General features: G+C 37.3%; 1 protein-coding gene and 1 long non-coding RNA gene across 2 annotated transcripts in view; both read left to right on the top strand.

The window, feature by feature from the left end:
• Positions 1-6: 6 nt before the first annotated feature.
• LOC148129033 (uncharacterized) lies at positions 7-9521 on the top strand. The gene is made up of 5 exons (XR_015746092.1): positions 7-76; positions 490-523; positions 5354-5418; positions 5974-6090; positions 6832-9521. It is a non-coding gene; the product is annotated as an uncharacterized LOC148129033 (long non-coding RNA).
• Positions 9522-13251: 3730 nt separating this feature from the next.
• Positions 13252-20768, top strand: part of KCNA7 (potassium voltage-gated channel subfamily A member 7) — a 36641-nt gene continuing 29124 nt past the window's right edge. Inside the window, exon 1 of the mRNA XM_026669608.2 lies at positions 13252-14345. Within this exon, the coding sequence (XP_026525393.1) occupies positions 13770-14345 (576 nt within the window). The 5' untranslated portion in view covers positions 13252-13769. The remainder of the gene's footprint in view (positions 14346-20768) is intronic.

Raw genomic sequence — 20768 nt, 5'->3', positions numbered from 1 at the left:
GATGTCCCATCACCACCCTTGAATCCTTACGCGTCGGTTCTTGATTCGTTGCAGTCACTTGATCATTCCGCGCAAGGTTTTCTTTTTCTTTTTAATTAGGTGGTTGGACAGGAAGTCGTTTTCCCCAATACACTGTATTGTTCTATAGATGTAAACGTGTACGTCAGTCAGCGGTGGTAAAGGATTGATCCTAGCTGTCTGAATTGGGCACTGATTCAAGTGATGGCAACGGAAAATCCTGTGCAACTTTCCCGAGATTTGATTTGTACCTTACAACCAAATAAATAAAACCCTTTTTAATTTATTATTAAGGCTTTTACAAAAAAAAAGGGGGGGGGAGGCGCTTGTCCAAGAGGAAAGCTAAATTTCCAAATTACCTTATTAACTGCTACCTAAAACGCTATAGGAGTATAAATCTGCGTTTGTATTTCTGTAATAAGAAATAATCAAGGAATGGAAAGCCTCCCCTGACCCGATGTTTTCCCGTAGATTTGGACCCCGGTTATCCAGCCAGCTACGAAAGGTTGCCTTGGATTTATTTATTTATTTTATTTATTTATTTGATTTGCCAATTGTTTACAAGATAGTAAGTATAAATGTATACATAGTTGTGAATACATGAAATGGTTACATATAAGAAAAATAAAAGAATAGGAGAAACAATAGGACAGGGACGGTAGGCACGTTGGTGCGCTTATGCACGCCCCCTACAGACCTCTTAGGAAAGGGGTGAGGTCAATAGTAGACAGTCTAAGGTGAAAGTTTTTGGGGTTTGGGGAAGAAACTACAGAGTCGGGTAGAGTATTCCAGACATTGACCACTCTATTGCTGAAGTCGTATTTCCTGCAATCAAGTTTGGTGCGGTTTACTTTGAGTTTGTATCTATTGTGTGCTCTTGTGTTGTTATGGTTGAAGCTGAAGTATTCATTGACAGGTAGGACATTGCAATGTATGATTTTGTATACCATGCTTAAGTCAGACCGAAGACGGCGTAATTCAAGGTTTTCTAGTTCTAGAATTTCAAGTCTGGTGGCATAAGGTATTCTGCACGAGTAGAGGAGTGGAGAACTCTTCTTGTGAAATATTTCTGGACTTTCTCAATTGTGCTAATATCAGATACGTAGTGTGGATTCCAGACTGATGAACTGTATTCGAGTATTGGTCTAGCAAATGTTTTGTATGCTCTGGTTAGTAGTGTGATATTACCAGAGAAAAAGCTACGTAGGATTAGGTTAACAACTCTTAATGCCTTTTTGGCTATGTAGTTGCAGTGTGCTCTAGCACTTAGATCATTAGAGGTGAGTATTCCAAGGTCCTTTACAGAGCTTGGGTCATCAACAAGATCTTGACTATTCAGCTTGTATTTTATTTTCTGATTTTTTTGCCAATATGTAAGACAGAGCATTTATTTGTTGAGATTTGAAGTTGCCATTTGTTTGACCATTCGGATACATAGTCAAGATCTTTTTGAAGGGTAGCAGTATTGTCTGTGGTATTGAACAGCTTTACGTCATCAGCGAAGAGTACACAATTGCTCTTAATATGATCACAGAGGTCGTTTATGTAGAGTATGAAGAGAGTTGGTCCTAGAACACTGCCTTGGGGAACACCACTATTGACAGGTACTGGATTTGATAGGACGCTCCCGATTTTGACCATTTGTTGTCTGTTTGACAGGAATGCTTCTATCCAGTTATTCAGTTGTCCAGAGATACCATAGGATTTTATTTTTAGGAGTAGTTTGTCGTGTACCACTGAATCAAAGGCTTTACAGAAGTCTATGTAGATTGCGTCTATTGTTTTGCCCTGGTCGAGTTGTGTCGTCCATATGTTTTTGCAGTGTAAGAGTTGCAGATTACAGGATAGTTTTTTCCTGAAACCAAATTGTTTATTGGAGAGTAGGTTATTTGTCTCTAAGTGAAGGATGATGGATTGGTTAATAATTGATTCCATGACTTTACAGGTGACGCAGCATAAGGAGATTGGCCTGTAGTTTTCAACTAGGCTTGGGTCTCCCTTTTTGAAGATGGGGATGACTGTGGCTTGTGACCATAGGTTAGGCAAGGAGCTGGTTCTGAAAGATTTTTCAAAGATTATGCTTAGAGGTTTGGCTATGGCAGAGGATAGCTTTCTTAAGAAGTAGGCACATATTCCGTCCGGTCCAATAGATAGAGATGGTTTTAGGTTGCGTATTGCTTTTTCAACATTGTCTTCTGTGAAATCGATATGTATTAGATCATTGTTGTTATCTGTGGTACGGCTAGGAAATATTGGGCATGATCCATTGCTGTTTACAAATACTGAGCCGAAGAATGTGTTAAAGATGTTGGCTTTAATGGTGTCGTCGTTGCAGTCTTTACCATCAGGTCCTATCAAGGGAGGGATGGACCTTGAGTCTTTTAGTTTGTTGTTTACAAAATTGTAAAAAGCACGGGTGGAATTGGTGCTTAGAAGGTTTTCCTCTTGTTTAATGTGATAATTGGTGCATTCGGTCTTTATCTGGTGGCATAGATTTTTGTATCGGTTTTTGAAATTGCAGCAATGATCAGATTTGTTTTTCCGCCAGAGTGATCTCTTTTTGGATTGAAGTTTCCTTATTGATATGGGTAATCTGCTTTTTGTTTTGTTTTGGGAGTTGTTGTTGGTACATATAGTTTGATGACTCTTTTGACTTCAAGTAAAAATATGTTATAATGGTCTTCAACAGTATTGCATCCAGTGAATAGAGATTGCCAATCAAGGGATGAGAGATCGTTGTCTATAAGATCATAGTTGCCTTTTTTGAAGTTACAATAGGGGATTACATCATTGTGGTGATTTTTGTGTGGATGTATGTTGAGACAAAAGTCGATCATATTGTGGTCACTACTGGAAAAGGGTTCTTTAGATTGTATTCCGTAGATTAGGTTCAAACTGTTGCAGAAGATGAGATCGAGGCAGTTGTTTAGTCTAGTGTTGTTGGTTACTAGTTGTTCCAGTCCCAGATTTGTAATAGCATTGTAGAAGGTTGTGTGTATGATTTCAGTTGTACAATCATTTAGGGTCCAGTTAATATGAGGTAGATTGAAATCACCAAGAAGGATAAAAGGGTATGGGCAGGATGCAGCCCATGTTAGTAATGTATTTAGCTTGTTTACATGTTCGATGTCGTAATCAGGTGCTCTGTAACATAGTAAGAATCGAATTGTGATATTTGAGGATAGTTCACAGATGATGGTTTCAGGAAGGGCAAACTCCTGGGTAACTTGGATATTTTTAGATGTAAGGATTTTTATAGAATATAGCAACTCCACCTCCTCGACGATTTTCACGATCTGATCTGTAAACATGATAGTCTCTTACTGTGGTAATGGAGTCGGGAGAGATGCATTGAGCCATGTTTCACAGACAAATATAATGTCGAAGTTAGCCATATTTAGGAGGAAGAGAAATTCAGGTATTTTATTCACGAGGCTTCTTGCATTGAGTAGTTTGCATTTAAGGCCGGCAGTAGTTGGAATTGAGGTAGTTGGGGGCGTGCGTGCCTAGTCTTGGGTGATGGTGGATGGGTTGAGGTAGGGTTGTGGTTGAGGGTAAAAGCTGAGTATTGGGTTGAGTGGTTTACTTTTGATACAGTCAGCATGGTAGTCAATGTACAGGTCCTTCTCTCCATTATCTAGACGGTTTTTGAGTTCGATGCGGAGTGCACGGGAGCGGGCACGTTGCTGTATGGTTAGGTCAGGGCGGCAACGGAGGTTCTTATGGATGGTGTTGGTTTTGGCGAGTGAGTTTATAGTATAAATGAATTTACGTTTGCTTGATTCATTTTTGCAAATGACCCTGCACAAGCGTGGGGCCACAGAGCCATCTCTATTTTTGAGCTCTCGGTCAATGTGGGAAATGTCAAGTATTTCATCAGCGGAGATGGTTGATGCTTGATAATTTCTGATGATGTTTCGGACAGTTGTGATGTCATCATTGACATTGATGTCTTCTAGACCAAATAAGATGGCGTTTGGGCGTTTCCGTTCACGCTCAACGGCTTCTCTGATGAGAATTGGGATATCAATATTTGTCTGGGTTGTGTTTATTTGTGGATTGGGTTGTGGATTGGATTGTGGTTGATTGGTAGAGATGTGGTTAGTAGCTATTGGATGTTCAGGTTTTTGCGTTGTGTCCTTTTTTTCAAGGTTGGATATTCTTTCTTTTACGGCGTCCAGGGATGCTACTATGATGTTGAGGATGTTGTAATGGTTTCGATGGTAGGGGATGTTTCAATGGTTTCAATGGTATCAACTCTTTCAGGCAGATCCAGTTTGGGTCTGCATGATTTGCAGATATGTGGAAACTCATTGGATGATTTTAGGTATTGAATCATCTGCTCAGGTAATCCCAAGCAGTCATGATGAGTGTATTTTTACACAGAGAACATTTGATGGAGTTTTCATTATCCTTTAGATTTTTGTAGCATTTAAGGCATGTGCAGGAGTCTTGTGGTTCACTGGTGGGGATCATCTTCTCTTTAGGTTGTGGTTTGACGTAGGATTTTCTTTTTGGCATGGTAGGATTGTTAAAATAGTACGTTGATTGAATTAATTAGAGGAACAATTTTGGGTAATCTATATAGCCAATATTATATCAAACAATCAATTGCAGTAATCTCTCAAGTCAGATAATATTCCTGAGCAACAATCAGCCTGAATAGTTAATTACTCTAATCATTAATCAATTAATTACACTAATCATTAACCACACTGTTCATTTAAATTCACTAATTATTAACCACACTGTTCATTTAAATTCACTAGATCAATGATTTTGCTATTCAATTAAATTACATGGATTTTGATCTTTTAAACTAGTCAGTAATCACACTATTTGCACTAAACACTCTAATCACACTAATCAATTAAAAACAATAAATCAGTTAAACCATTAATAAAATATTTTATAGAAATTGATTATCTAATCGTTGATATAGCTGATGAGGTAGAAAAGTTGTAAGATTTGAGGTAATGAGGTAGTATTACGAGTCTGCAAGGAACGGGTTAATTGTTTAACTGGCAGAGAGGAATTTATCGCTGTTTGAAAAGCAGATCGCTATTACTCTGTAAACAGGAAGTTGTAACACAATGATCCAAGGGTTTTTATCTGAGTGAAGGAAAGATTGAACAGCTCACAGGAAACTATTTGTTTTTGTTTTCCCTTGATGAATGAGATGGCCCTCGCCCGCTTGCCTTTGCGCCTCCGGGCTGTTTGTTAGCGCTCTTTCGCGGGTCGTGAGAACGCTCGCTTTGTGCCACGAACGAATCTTTGTATCTTTTGAAAGGCCAGCAATCCGCCAAACATTTACTCTAAACTAGTTCTATTCGAGTCTGAGTCTGATTGCTTCACGTCAAGGTTCAGGCGTGCCAGTTTTTGCCATTTACGAACAAGTATGTCTAGTTCGCTTATTCTTTGTTCCCTTGTGGCAGAGCCTGGAACAGCATTACTCCTGACTTCTCTAGTTTTGTGTGAATTAAGTGACTTAACTGAATTAAGTGACTTACTCAGAGAGAGCTCAGTTATGGTTATAGTTAATGGCAGCCTTGGTTGCCTTTGCCCAAGGAAGAAGCCAAATCAATTTTGCCTTGAAAAACAGGATTTAAGGGAGCACCTAGAGGGGCAGATATCTGCCATTTCCCCATCCTATTACTGTAGTATGAGGAAGTAGGGGCTACCATAGCAATTTGTGTCAAGACAGTATACAATATAGCAAAATGTTTTTCATTCTCCCTCTTGCCTATAGAAGGTGGGGTGAAGAAGCTTAAAAGTTGGTACTTAAATGGTTAGGGAAAAAATATGCTGAGTATAGAAGTATCTCTTTAGTAAGACCATTTTTTTATTTTATAATATAATACTAATAATAGTTACAATTGTTTATTTAGTGACTGAAGTTACAATGACACAGAAAAAGCGATTTATGACCAGTTTTAACACTTATGATTGCAGCAGCATCCCGTGGTCAAGTGATCAAAATTAAGGTGCATGGCAACTGGCTTGCATTTATGACAGTTGCACTGTTCTGAGTCATGTGATCACTATTTATAACCTCAGCTGGCTTCTGACAAGGTAAGTCAATGTGGGAAGTCAGATATGCTTAAAACACCTTGATTTTACTTAATAACTGCAGTGATTTGCTTAACTGTGGCAAAAAAGGTCATAAAATGGGGCCAACCTCACCTAATTTGGGGCTCAATTGTGGTGGTAAGTCAAGGACTACCTATATGATGTGCTTTCAAATACCATTTTTATAAGCAGAGGATAGTTGTCATTGAATAATTCCCCCAAATATTCAGAGCTTTGTGTAAATTCTGTGTTCTGTAAAGAATCGGATATAAAAAAATCAGCTCTGTAAATATGTCAATTATACATCCTATTTAGAGAAAAAATATCAAAGGAGGTATGGAAGAGAATACAATAAGTGAAATAGACATCACCATGAAAACAAAGACAGAATAATCTTCAGTAATCCATTCAAATTTGTATTATGACAATATCTCACTCAATTGATAAAATTTTATAGCAAGTCATTTGGAGTTCTATTTATAATCTTCCTACGTTATCACTTGTTATTATTATCGCAAAAATAAAAAGAAGAAAAGAGGAAAGGCTGCACACAGCTTTTTCAGAATACCAGTTAGAAAAATAAAATAAATCAAAACCCCTGTTGATTTCATGGATTTGCCATTTTTTGTATTTGCTTTCAGTTTCTAAATCCAGCCTATTGACTTAATATTTCTTGTTGATATCTTAGCTCATAGAAGCTTTTATTAACTGCACAAAATGATATTTTTTATATATCACATTTAGAATGTTGGTCTAAGAAGAGAGGCTTCCATGCCATTGGCCCTGCCCTTTGAAACCTTGTCCTCCAGAGATGAGATGGGCCCCCACTTTCCTGGCCTTCAAGAATGTCTGAAGACTTATCTCTGTTGAGCTATTTGGGACCCACAGAGGGGCATGCAGCTGTGGGATTGGTTAGCACAGTGATTTCTTTTCCTTGTATTTTAATTTTAATTATTGTATTCTTAATTGCCTCCAAATAAATGTACCGATTTTATGTTTTTACTTGTATACCGCCCAGAGTCATTCTGTGAGGAATATGGACAATTTCTAAATGTGATGTATAAACAAAACCATATATATTAGGAAAGAGTTTTTTAAAGTGAATTGCTTGGCAATAGATGGCACTATTGGTCAACTAACAGGAAGAGATTTGTTTGGGAAGGTGGGTAAGAGAGATAATCACACTTGTAGCAGTAATTACTTTTCAGAGTTTAATGAGGATATGAAAGATCTGCTTTCCTGGCAAATTATAAAAATAATAATATTGAGATAATATTTACCTCTTTAAAAACCCTTATACAAATTAAATAGGTCATAAATTAGGCAAAAATAGTTCATAAATTGCCAAGTCAGAATACAATTCTCTGATAACTAAAGGTGCCACTTTAACATGGAATGTTAAGAATAGAAGTCACAGTTGTGAGCCCAACAATACACTGAGATTTTATATAAATAGGAATCCCATGCAAGAGCGTAATGTGAAGAAACTAGGATATGGGCATGAACTACAACATAGTTTCACAGTTGATATGACTTAACAAACCAATATATTTCATAAGTTGCACAAAGAAGCAACGCCAGTAGATAAACCTTCCTTCCATTATAGTAGGTAGTCAGAAAGCATAGATAGGATCCAGAGTGCGTACAAATGTTCCTCATTTGAAACCAGGAATAATGAAATTATATTTTACAGTTCCCTCAAACATAGGTTGTTGTGAAGCCAATGGGGAGCAGGGGCAGAATTAGTTTAGAAAATAGCTGCAATGAACGCAAGCAAAAGCTTGTTGATATTTTTTAAAAAAATATTTTCACCTTGCAGAAAATCAAGGAATGAGACTTCCAGGTAAGCTACATATTTCCTCTTTTGACATGATGACTGGGAATAATGGACGTGTAATTAGGCACTACAAATATCCAGATAATTTTTAAATGGCAAGAATTAGAGTTTCTGTCGCTTTACTGTCATTTAGAGATCATCCAGATTTTGCAGTGTAAATATGACAGCCTAGTTTGTGCTATAGTCATCCACAAGGCACTAAGTTTAAGGCTGATATAGAACCTTGAAAAGCTATGTAGTGACACACTAGATAGTATCCTGATTGTCATCCTGTAGTACAAATTAAAAATTATTCTGTAAGAAGAAAAAAGAACATCAAATATAGAGAAAGATTTAGAAATTTAGGGTCAAATTTCATGCAAGGCCTGTTTTATTTAAATAGTATTGTATTTGGCAAATCAGCATCAGCTGGTAAAAATACTTATAGCCATCAGATACTAAACAGTGAAATGCACTGGAGATTATGTCTATAATATTCCCATTTATGTGGCTCTGTGGTCTTTCATTGGATAAATATTTTTTCATTAAATTCTCACATTGGAAGAAAAAAGGCCCAGAGGAGAGGTTTTTCCCCATTTGGACGAAATGCACCTGGCTAAATTGATATCTAACTATAAACATTTCTGAATAGAATCCATAAATGAAGCATACCTATTGTGACCCAAACTTCCAGCAATTTTTCTCATTCTCAAGCAGGAGAAGAAAAACAGCAAGGGGATTTCCCTAACTTTCTTTTTCTTGGAAAAAAGGGTTTTTTCTTTTCCTTTTAAAATCAGGTAGAAATTACTGGATGAGATTATTATGCCTCGATGCTCTTCACAGTTCATTTGAAGAAGATTGAAAATTTAAGATTTAACATTTTTGCTCAGCCTTAGATTAAGATAGAATTTGCTGGAAGCAGGATTTTTCAGGTAACAAAATTGGTAAAAGTATATCTGATTCAAAGGCTGTCTGTTCTTTAGTAAAGTAGAAAAAATAGGAAAGAGCAGCGCTAAGCTTAATGTCTTTTCTGAGCCTGCTAATTAATTCTATATTGTTTCCAATATTTACAGTCTTTGTGCATGCTAACTAAATAGTTAGGTTTTTTTTTTCCTGGAACCTGGCACTTATTTTACATCAGAGCTAAGTTTATATTAAAGGAGCTTCATCATTTTGGGATCTAGTACCCGCTGTTGGTGGTAAGAAAAAGGTCAAAAAGGCGGTAACAGCATGATCAAAGTCCTATCTCTTTTCTACATCTGCATATAAAGGGACTGTGTGTTAATCACACTGTTACAATCATCATGTTGACTTTTCTATCTTTCCTGATAATATTATTGTAACTTGCCTTGAAAACCTTACCTTATCCTTTGTAGTATTCTTATAACCTGATGATTTGAGCTAATGTACTGTATATTAAATTCTCTCTTTTACTATCAAATGTTTTCTTACAACTATTACTACTAAATATTTAAAATAAAAAAAGTCCTGAAAATGTAATTTGACATTTTCTCTTTGCCTTTTTTAAAAAATCTGATTGCATGGGTAATATTTTTTTAATTTTAAGCTTCAGCAATACAGGCCCAGAAAATAGCTCAATAAAATGTATTTCATTTTTTATCATATTCATTATTTACCAGTACTGTTATTTGTGGAAATCCTATTCTTTCACATGAAGGGGGAAAACACCAGGTAAAGGCATTTCCTTAGAAGATTGGTAATGATGTCAAGCAATTACACAAAACAGAATTGTAAAGCCAGGTCAATTTTCAAAAGGCCTCTGTGAGATTTCAAATATCCAAGCTTTCATTCTATAGACATTCATGCAAGATTAAAGGTGTATTGAGCCAATTTATTTTTAATTTACTCCATTTTTTTTCAATTGTTTTCCATTTGAAACACACAAACATACACACATGCACACACTATCACATAAACACCTATACATGTGTTGTGTGTGATAATATATACAAATTGAAAATAATCCAAAGGAGGGCTTTACTTTCAAATGGAACAGTATTACCTAAAATTCACTTACACAAAATACACACATACACAGAGTGCTGTTCCATTTGCATGAAAGTCATCTGCCCATACTTTTTCTGGCTACAGATTTGGTCTCAACTAACTTTTTCTTTTAGCTTCTGTAATTCAGTAAGCATAATGAAATATTTTAGTAATATTGGGCCTCTTAGAATTAGCTGGGACAATCATTTTTAAACTCTACTCCAAATATAAGTTTTCGGCTATATTTATTGTAGTCTTTAAGATTAGTAATGGTGAAAAAATTTCTACTGAATGCTTTAGGCATACCGTTCTCTGAATTTTTGCATATCTTTGCCAGTCTACTGTAAGTTGATATAAATTTGGTTTTGCTAATATATCCTAGGAGTCTGAGTGGAAAAATACACCAATGTCTGTTTCTTGTTTCATTTATTTCATACAATCATCGAACAAAATTATAACAAATATTACACTCTGCTTAATTAGTTGTAATTAGTTAATTTAAAGTTTTTATCCAGATCCTGACAATTTTATGGAGTATAGCCTCTAGCATAGTGGTTGCCTACTGGTGGGCCGGGGACCACTGGTGGTCCATGAGAAAATTTTGGTGGTCTGCAGAGAAATGTCATTCCCAAAGCATCCCCCAAAGCAATTAATCCAGGCTGTGCGGGAACACAAGGCAGCGCCGCCCAAATGGTCTGTGGGAACACAAGGCTTGCATCGCTTGCATTGTGAACAACACGAAGTAGTGAAGGGAGGGGGCAAAGAGTGGAGTGGGAGAACTTGCCCCACTCGCTCCACGTGCCTTGCCGGACTGCTTCTTTCCGCTCCTGCTTTTGACTGCACACAAGGAAAGCAGCAAGTCTTTTTTTCTGTCCTTCAAACTCCGCCAGAAATGAGTCTTTGGGACCCTGCAAGGAATCCTGCTTCAAGAGGCTGCGCTGGCAAAGACTCATTTCTGGCAGAGTTTAGGGGAGAGAAAGAAAGACTTCTGCTGCTTTCCTTGCATAAAGCCAAAAGTCTCTCTCTCCCCCTGAGAACGGAGCTGGAGATGGTATGCTGTGATCCCAAATAAAGAATGATCGATTGATAGAAAAATGGGCTGGGGAATTTTCCTGCAGACTTTTTTCCTGCAGCCACGGTCAGTCAAAATTCATATTAGCGGTCCGTGAGATTTAAAATTATGAGTTTGGTGGTCCCTGAGGTCCAAAAGGTTGGCGACCCTGCTCTAGCACACAACTCAAAAGCCAAGAACTACTATACATGGACTGCAAAATTCTGAATAAATTTCAGAGGTCACCTTAGCAGTTGTTCAAAAAGCCAGTTATGGTAGATCAGTCTTAGTTCCTGACCCTATGGGGTGGGGGTGGGTGGGAAAGCTGCACATTTCTCATCTGTGGAATGCTAGCACAAATATTAAACCTAGTTTAGCCCTTTTTCCAAATCAATGTGAAAAAGATGGGCTAGAACAAAGAATCTTGAATCACAGCCCTTTAGGCAGAAGCAGAGGAGGTATTCAGCAGGTTCTGACCAGTTCTGGAGAACTGGTAGCGGAAATTTTGAGTAGTTCGGAGAACCAGCAAATGCCACCTCTGACTGTCCCCGTCCCTATCTATTCTCTGCCTTCCAATTCCCAGCTGATTGGCTGGGTCTTCTTTTGTTGCCCTGCACAGAAAGCAGGTTAGTGGGGTGGGGAGAGAATGGGATTTTGCAGTATCTTTCCCCTGGAGTGGGGTGGAAATGGAGATTTTGCAGTATCCTTTCCCTGCCACGCCCACCAAGCCACGCCCACAGAACTAGTAGTAAAAAAAATTGAATCCCACCACTGGGTAGAAGGCATGAAACTAGAAAAAGGAGCTAAATCTTTTTTTAAAATACAAAGTATTTTAAATGGAGAAATAGATGTTCACATAGATCAAGTCTGAAGAAGATGATCTGATTCATAATCTGGTTACATAAACTTTCCTTGCAATTCAGAATACAAGGCCTTGCTTTACATCTTTTGGAGGGTGGGAGGTTTTCTTTTTAATATAGAACATTTTAGAATGAGAAACAAAACACTTGAAATGTATATTATCTTGTACATCTTAATGATAAAATAATGTCAAATTATATTGGATAATGTGAACAAATGTGAACAGACTCCATTTATGTTTTTATAGTCAAATGAATTTGAGAGAAAAGGGGAGATATTAGAAGTTTGGGCCCACTTTGCAGTAAGCTAAATGGAAAGTCAAAGAGAGGGTTAAACCCATACTATATGCAATTATAAAGCTAGCAAGAGGAAGACAATTATCAAAGGAACCAAATAGAACATCCTGAAAGAAAAGCAAGAGAAATGTGTTTCTGATCAGATCTTAAAGCAGGTCAAAGAGGAGACTAGTTAAATATCTAAAGGCAGCAAAAACAATTCTGTGCATGGTTGTTACATGTTCTGCATCCTTTATCTAAAAGCATGTTCAAGAACAACCATCTATTTCTGGAAATTATTTCTTGAAGAGAGACTGTCGAAGTCCAATTTAAAGTTAGAGAACCATAAAAAAATAAACACCTTGACATTACTCACATTCAAGTCAATACTTGAACAGCAGCCTGAACAGCAGGTGACTATGTCAGTATTGTGAAATATATGTTTGCTTATTTTGTATTTGTTTTTCCTACATTTGCTCTGATATATGTCAACAGCATACTGTAACGTGTTTCCTTAGCTATATAGAATCTATGTATAAGGCATTAAGATACGGGAAAGTAAAAACATAACGGAATCAAATTTTTGTAAGATGTTAGCATTTGCTGAAAGGGAAAACCCAAAGAAAAGAAGGAACAAACATAAGTTTAAATTATATATGGAATCTTGTTAAGCAATACAGTAGGTGAGGGGAACACTTTGTATGTCTGTGTTGCCTCTTGAAACCACAACTCAGAAAGGACTTGATAGTTTCTGGAAAGGATAGAGCCTAAATTTGCTTTGGTTTGTCATCTTCTTAACCTCTAATCTATGATTCAGAGTACTATTTGAGCCCAGATTCAATCTTTGTTTACTCTTATAGACTCGTGGCCCTAGTCTCCTTTGAAAGGCTGGGATGTCCAGGCTCAAGCACTACTTCTCTTTACAGGGGAGCCCAAAAGTTCTCACTGGGAGTCTTCTGTATTCTTCTGAAGGTGTCTGCCCACCTTTTTCTCTGCCCTGGGCATTCTGCCTGCCCCTATGTCACTTTTAGTTATTTTTAGCTCTTCCCTCTTCTGATCAGAGTGCTGTTGGGATTGCTTTTAGGCATGGAGTTGGAGGCGGTGCTGGGATTTTGGCAAGGGGTCCAAGAGTCTGTAACGTCCTGGGGCAATCTGATATCCTTAGGTCTAGGGAAAGTGTTTACAGGCAGAAACCTTGACGCTGGCACTGGAAGACAGGGGTGTTCTCAGAAAGGGGACATAGAGAAGGACAGTTGGGGAGGGGGGAATCTCAGTTGTGGCTATAACCCCTTTGAAATACCAAATCAATTTTGAGAGTAGTGTCGAGATGACAGTGTGGTTATCCAGGGCTGAAGACAATCAGCTTTAAGAGAAAGGCAGGAAAAGAAAGGATATGGCATGACCTAAGGAAATTATATAGCAAAAGGAAGAGGAGGAGAGAAGTAAATTAGAAATTAGAGCAGATATGTTTAAATCGGGGAAAATAGATGAAGGGGAATTAGGAGAAAAGATGTCAGCTGAGATACAAATAGTGTGAATAGACTGATATTGGAAAGGATACAGGATAGAATATCTGAACTGGGAGTTCTCTGGAGAAGGCCTCAGAATTGGGTGAACTTCGAATCATGACCTCCTACATCATCTCAGGCTCTCTGTAGCTGCCAGCTCTACCATGGAGAAGCTATTGCCACTGACTGCAGGGGAAAGTGAGCCCATTGTCCACTGTGGGGGACATTCCCACAAGGACTGTTGTGAGCGGGTGGTGATAAATGTTTCTGGCTTACGATTTGAGACCCAAGTAAAGACCTTGAGGCAGTTCCCCAATACTTTACTGGGTGATCCTCTGCGGCGCTTGCAATATTATGATCCATTGCGTAATGAATACTTCTTTGATCGCAACCGGCCTTCCTTTGACTCTATTCTGTATTATTACCAATCTGGAGGACGGCTTCGAAGGCCAATCAATGTCCCACTTGATGTTTTTTTGGAGGAACTCAAATTCTATCAACTGGGTGAAGAAGCTCTCACTAAATTTCGTGATGATGAAGGATTCATTAAGGAAGAAGAGCAACCTATGCCTGAGAGAGAATTTTTCAAACAAGTGTGGCTACTCTTTGAACATCCAGAGAGCTCCCAGGCTGCCCGCATCATTGCCATCATTTCAGTTATGGTCATTCTTATCTCCATCGTGATTTTTTGCTTGGAGACTTTACCTGAGTTTCGGGATGAGAGCGACATGTCTTTGCCAGTAAGTATTGAAGGCTATATTGATTTTTTTTCTATAACTGATTACATTGTTTTCTCTGTTCTACTTTCTGAATGATGATTATTGATATTTCGGAATATATTTTCCTTCAGAATCCCCTTCCCCAATTGGTACCCAGATCTTAGACAAGAGCAGCTGTTTTGTCGAATGCTAATGAGAGTTGTAATGCAATAAATGTAGAATTCTAGCTTTTAGGGCAATTACTCTAATTCCAAATTATAATTTAAATTGTTTTATGAATTTCAAATATAATATTCTCTTACTGGTTCAGATAAACCTCTATTTCTGTCATACAAACAGCAGTATTGTTACCAGTATTTTGACATTCAAGAGTTAGAGTTTATCATTCTGATACCCTTACTCTTTTAATTCGTATCTGATATTTGCAAAAATCAGATATGAATTTTAAATTATCACTTCTTTAATTCTTTTAAAAATAAGTAGCGTAATGATGCAACCATTTCTTTACTTTATTGGTCTCCATCTGAAAACTCAATGCCACCTTGATTCTAAGTACAACGGACTGTACTTTTCATTGCAGAAACTTCATAGTTGATTGTGAACATAATAACCAGAGAATCAGTTGAAATAGCCATGCTTCTGTTCTCCTCAAGACAACATGTGTCTATTAGTGTATCATAGGCCATGAAGAATGTGGGGATCTCCAACTATTATGGTCTTGACTAATGTTACTCAAAACTCATTTTTTTAACCCACTGCTGATCTACATGGCTTTCAGAGCCTCCTTATTTTCTGTAGTATTGTGTGATGGGGTGGCAATAAAGTTAGGCACTGGGACTGAAAATTGTTGAAGTTATAATAATGACAACAGTAACTCTCAACAAGGTAAAATTCCCTCACAAATCAACATTTTTTTCAATGCTAATTATTCTGTGTTTTGATTCTTCCTCCACCTGCTGCCATGTTGTAATGGTTAGCCTCTGTGATTTTCAGTCCTCTCAAACATGTCCCCAAACAAAAGTTGAAATCCTTTGTCCTAATGGGCTGATTATCTTGCTAGTTGACTCAGCAAAAAGTATAATCCTAAAAACCTGTATACTGTACTATGTTTGCAAAACCTTGGAATTCAAAAAGGAACAAAACAAAAGCAAGATAGAGAGATTTGTTTGACTTTCAGTGTCAACTTTTAAACCAGCTTTCACTCATGTAATATTCTCCAGATGTGTTTAGATTGCAAATCCCAGATTTTAAAAGTTGGCGGAATAATGATTCAGCACCACTAGATAGTCGATAATGGGATAGTTGAAATAGTAATATAAAATTCATACAGTTTCATTCTTTGCTACAGTGTCAACATACATAGCATCTCTTACATATTCCTTGCTCATGTATCTTTCACATTGAGATTGCATGGTCTCAGCTAAAAATATGTTTTTGGTTTGTCTAAGTATGTCTTCCTCCACCATATCCTTCTCCAGCCAATGTCATTTAATTTGTCTCTATTATCTTTGGAATGTTTCAATCACACTAAATACAATTGTGCCATTGAATATTGAAGAAGATGGTAAAATTTAGGAAACCGTAAAATAGTGCTTCCAGCCAAGAGCCATTAAATAAGATTAAATGAAAATGTGCTTGTCATTTCCTGTGAATATTGTTCCTGTGAATAATGATCAGGGGAAGGGGGTTTAATCCAATGACAACTGAAAAAAATCACAGTTGGGAGAGGAGGTGTAAAGATGTAACACATAGGAGATATTGGACCCAATGAATGCCTGAGCTCTGATTTTGCCTTTGTCTTTCTGTCTGCCACAAAAAATGCCCTCAGAGACTATACATATCATGGAGTCCCCAAAAGATCATATATCATCAATGTAAAAATAGTGCAGCCTGGCTATATGTGTTGCTTCAAAATGTGTTGAACTACAACTCCCATCATTCTCCATGCACATTGGGAATATTGAGACTTTGTAGAAAGGATAAGATACAAAGAAATTGATGTAAAATACTTGCAGAGAAGTACAGGAACAGGAATGAAATAAATATGTATTTCTTCTTCTTCATACAATGCTTTCTCCAATGGTTAATTTATATTGTCTTTTGTCTGATTCCCAACCAGCTCTTAAGTTTTCTCAACTGGGAGGGGAAAATTTTCAGGGGAAAATTCAGCATATGGAGGAAAAGTATAAACTTTCCTTTCACTGAATAATCTCTGGAAATACTCCATCTTGGCTAGTGAAATTTGTAATTCTACCCTCTAGGTTATAAAAGGAGAACACTCATTTCTAGATACTTCACTTATTAAGCTGCTTCATTTCGGAGTCTCATACTATTGGAAAGAAGAAACTGGGACACTTAAGAGATGAAAAGTAGTTCAGCCAGGAAAAGTTGATAGCAGAAACTCAGTTGCAAAATACAATATTAAATATATCCTCCTTCTATTTAACTCAGAACCACTTTGTTATTGTATCTAGAGAGGAATTGGGGAGATCCAAGTTTCTGCTTAACTATGGAGCTCATTGGGTGATCTTTGATCACTCAATATCTCTTAACTCAACTTCTCACATAATTGTAAGGATAAAAGCTATTCCCCACCTTTTCATATAGGTTGCCTTGAACTTTTTAACTTTTATTTATACTAAATAGCTTGTTCTTTTTCCTTTCAAAGCAATATAATTTACAAGAAATGGTAATCATACATGTTTTCAGATGGATATTCCTAGTGCAACAAGAGTACTGTGATGATATTTTGTTCTTAGAGAGGTTCAGGTTGAAGCATTGTTATCTGTACTCACCCACAAAATTCTATGAATAATGCAGGGTGTCTAGATGAGAAGTATTGTTATCTGTATGCTCAGGATATATAACATTTGGAGACACTACAATAAAGTGGACCTACAATGGGCTGGCTATCTGCATTCAAATATTTGGCATTCATAGCTTTACATTAAGTTGAAGAGCTGTAACCAATGGGCTCCTGCCATGTCTATCTTTGAGTCAGTATTCAACATTTTTACAAATGATCTGGATAGTGGGATTGCTTGGTTGCTTATCAGATTTATGAAGGACACAAAATTGGAAGATTTGAAGGATATAGAAAACAAAAAAATGCAGTCTAATCAAGACATTGGAAGATTGGGCTCAGAGGACAAAATGCCTTTCAATTAAGAGAAATATAAGATGCTCCATTTAGGGAGGGGAATACAGGCTACACATTCATAGCTTGGAAGCACTACATTGGAGATGGGTTCATATTGCTACTGAAAACAATCTGATCACGAGTACAAAATGGTTTCTAGAAGGGCTAATATCAGTCTGGGATGCATCAGTGGAAGCACTGTATTAAAGGCATGTGAATTCTGTATTCTCTCTACCCTGTACTACTGAGACCCCACCTGCTTTTGGAAAACATATTTTCAAGAGGTTATTAATGTTAAGCAGAACAGCAAAGATGATACAGAGATAGATGAGACATTCTTCATAAGGATGGATGAAAGAAAATTGGGAAATTCCCATTGAAAAAAGAAGATTGTAGAGAGACACGAGATCAACATTCAGGTATATAAAAGTGTGCTTTAAGGAAGATTGTCAGAAACAATTATACATTGTTATAGAAATTAAGACCCGAAATAATAGGTATACATTACAATTGCCCATACTTGGTTTAAATATAAGGAAAAACCCTCTGACAAAAAGAACAGTACAACAGTGGAACTGTCAGGCTTAAGAAACCAGGAACCAAGGCTGCTTAAATGAGTACAAGTTTATTCCATGCTAGTTCTCTACAAGAATCTGAACTGCTTACAGTCAAAGCAAATTGGCAGTTGATAAAGAGTTAGTGGAATTAAAGATGGGCTGGACTTAGATCTCTTGTGGATGTGACGGTACTTGAGATTGATGACACATGTGATCCTTTCCATGGGATAAGTTGGTCACTTCCTACAGTAACAATCTTACGTACAGAATTTGTTGGTTTTCTACTTCTAGAGGCTTTTAAGAAGAAGGTGGGTAGAGTCCCCTCAAGATAGTTGGTTTAGTTTTCCTACACATTACTGCAGGCTGGATTAAAGGATCTTTGTGTTTGATCCAGTTCCACATCTCTACAATTCTATGCTTTTGCTTTACAATAAATTCCTGTCAAGCCACAATCAAAATTGCTATAATTATTGGCCTTCCTCTTTATCTTCCTGTTGTGGGTTTTTTCTAATTTGTCATTTTCCTAACACCACCTATGGACATCTCCAAGGAAAAGCTTGACTCTCTAACTTATCTACATGAATTGGAACTTTCAGGTCTTGTAATCTTCATCAGAAGGGAAGGCAATCAGAAGTCTTAATCAGTCTACAGTGTAAGTACATATCACCACTGTGTCTATTCTTTCACACACAATGATTGCTCCGTCCATTTGAAAAGAAAAAAAGAATTTCTATTCTCTTCTAGGAACAAATAGAACAAATATATTTTCTTTCTTAACTCCTTCTCCATTCCATTCACAGCAGGTTGTGCACTAGTCAACCTAGGCTGATCTTGAAAAAGTGTAGGATCAGATCTGGTTATTATTTTAAAATCTATGGTTGTCGATGATACTGGGAAGTTGGAGAAAAATCCTTGAAGAAACCATTTCACATTGGTATAAAAATGTATGAGATCTGTCCAGGAGTTGATAGCAACTTGAGCCAAGTTAAGGGCAACTTGCCATGGCCAACTCGCCATGGGAATTCTCATTGTGGGACAATTCAATGATGTATTAATAGTCTCATTCAGTTACTTTTATTATTGGTGATCATCTTTTCATTAAAATTATTGTAACTCTTCTATTTCTGATTTGATTTATTGGCCACAGTTCCACTGAAATTAATTTAATTTTCGTATTTGTTGAATTGTCCTGTATCAAATTATTCCCTGGAAAGCGGGCTCATTTTGACTTGAGCATATTTTTTTCCCATCCTTCACTATTTCTTCTGGAATCGATAGACATCCCTTTTCCTCTTAAAACACATTTTACAGAACTCTGCATTTTGGAAAATGAAGCAGATGAGTGCAAAGCAGTGATATATCATGGGTCATTCTATGGACTCCAAAGACTGCTGCACTTTGTGTCAGTTGAAGCTTCCAAATGCATTTCAAGGATGGCCCCATGAAAAGCACATTATGATAATTCAGAAGACAGATGACTAGGGCTTGAGTGACTGAGCACAAGGCATCCTGATTTGGAAAGGTTGCAATTGGTGCACTAACCAAAGCTCTGTAAAGAACCTTTAAGTTGTGCACTGGGTCTGAACCAGATAGTTCAACTCCATCTAGAACTAAAGATGTCAGAGACCTGGATCTTGAAGCTCCAGGAGTAGAAATAGAGCCCTTTGGTATAATGTAAGAGACTTGCTTGTGGCTGGATCTCTCACTTTCTATCAACATTGTTTGGGAAGAACCTTTGAGAAAGGATCTAAACCAGCACAGAACTGTGTTGCTCCATTGCAGGCCCTAAATGATAGCATGGTTGATGGTATCAAAGGCTGCTGAAAGGTCAAGAAGAGCCTGTGCAATTTTGCACTACCACATTTTCCTAGAACTGCCCTCTGTACCAGTATATGTTGGCTTTGGAAGCCATATTGAGATTTGATGCTCCCATGCTGCCACAAGCCTGAGAAAGTGGGAGGGGGGATTCAATTGAGTATCTCTAAGTAGACAAAATAAAATTCTTTTGCTAGTTCAAGGTCATTGAGTATGGCGCAGAATGAAATAAGAATCTTACTTGAGGACGGATTGTGATTGGACCATGTGATGTGATGACGGCCAAGGAGGAATGGATTTGTATTTTGAATATTGCAAGGAAGCCTGAAACTTTCAGATTCAGGATTCCACAGATGTACCAGTTACTATCCAAATAAAGCAATCTTTGAGAGATGTCTGTGTCAGATATATATGTATATATAGATGAAAGTGTGGAAATGCCTCATCCTCCAGCCACCTACTTCCTCAGAGGTTTTGGTGTAAGTAGCCCACATCATTTTTGATCAACTAGATCTTACTCTATAACTCTTTTCCTTTTGATTATTCTCCCTTTCTTTTAGCATTCCCTATGTTACATATTGGCAGAAAAAAATCAGAAAATAAAATACAAGCTAAATAGTCAAGACCTTGTTGAGGATCCAAACTTTGTCAAGGACCTTGGAGTACTCATCTCAAATGATCTGAGTGCTAGAGCCCACTGTAACTACATAGCCAAAAAGGCATTAAGAGTTGTTAATCTAATCCTACGTAGCTTCTTTGGTAATATCACACTACTAACTAGAGCATACAAAACATTTGCTAGACCTATATTTGAATACAGCTCATCAGTCTGGAACCCATATCAGGTATCTGATATTAACACAATTGAAAAAGTCCAGAAATATTCACAAGAAGAGTTCTCTGCTCCTCTACTCATTGCAGAATACCTTATGC

This window comes from Notechis scutatus, chromosome Z, assembly GCF_049901735.1.
Source record: "Notechis scutatus isolate UNSWTSFEM ecotype Mainland chromosome Z, rNotScu1.2, whole genome shotgun sequence".
Classification (NCBI taxonomy): domain Eukaryota; kingdom Metazoa; phylum Chordata; class Lepidosauria; order Squamata; family Elapidae; genus Notechis; species Notechis scutatus.
Note: the sequence above shows the minus strand (reverse complement) of the source record. Positions and strands in the feature narration are given on the sequence as shown.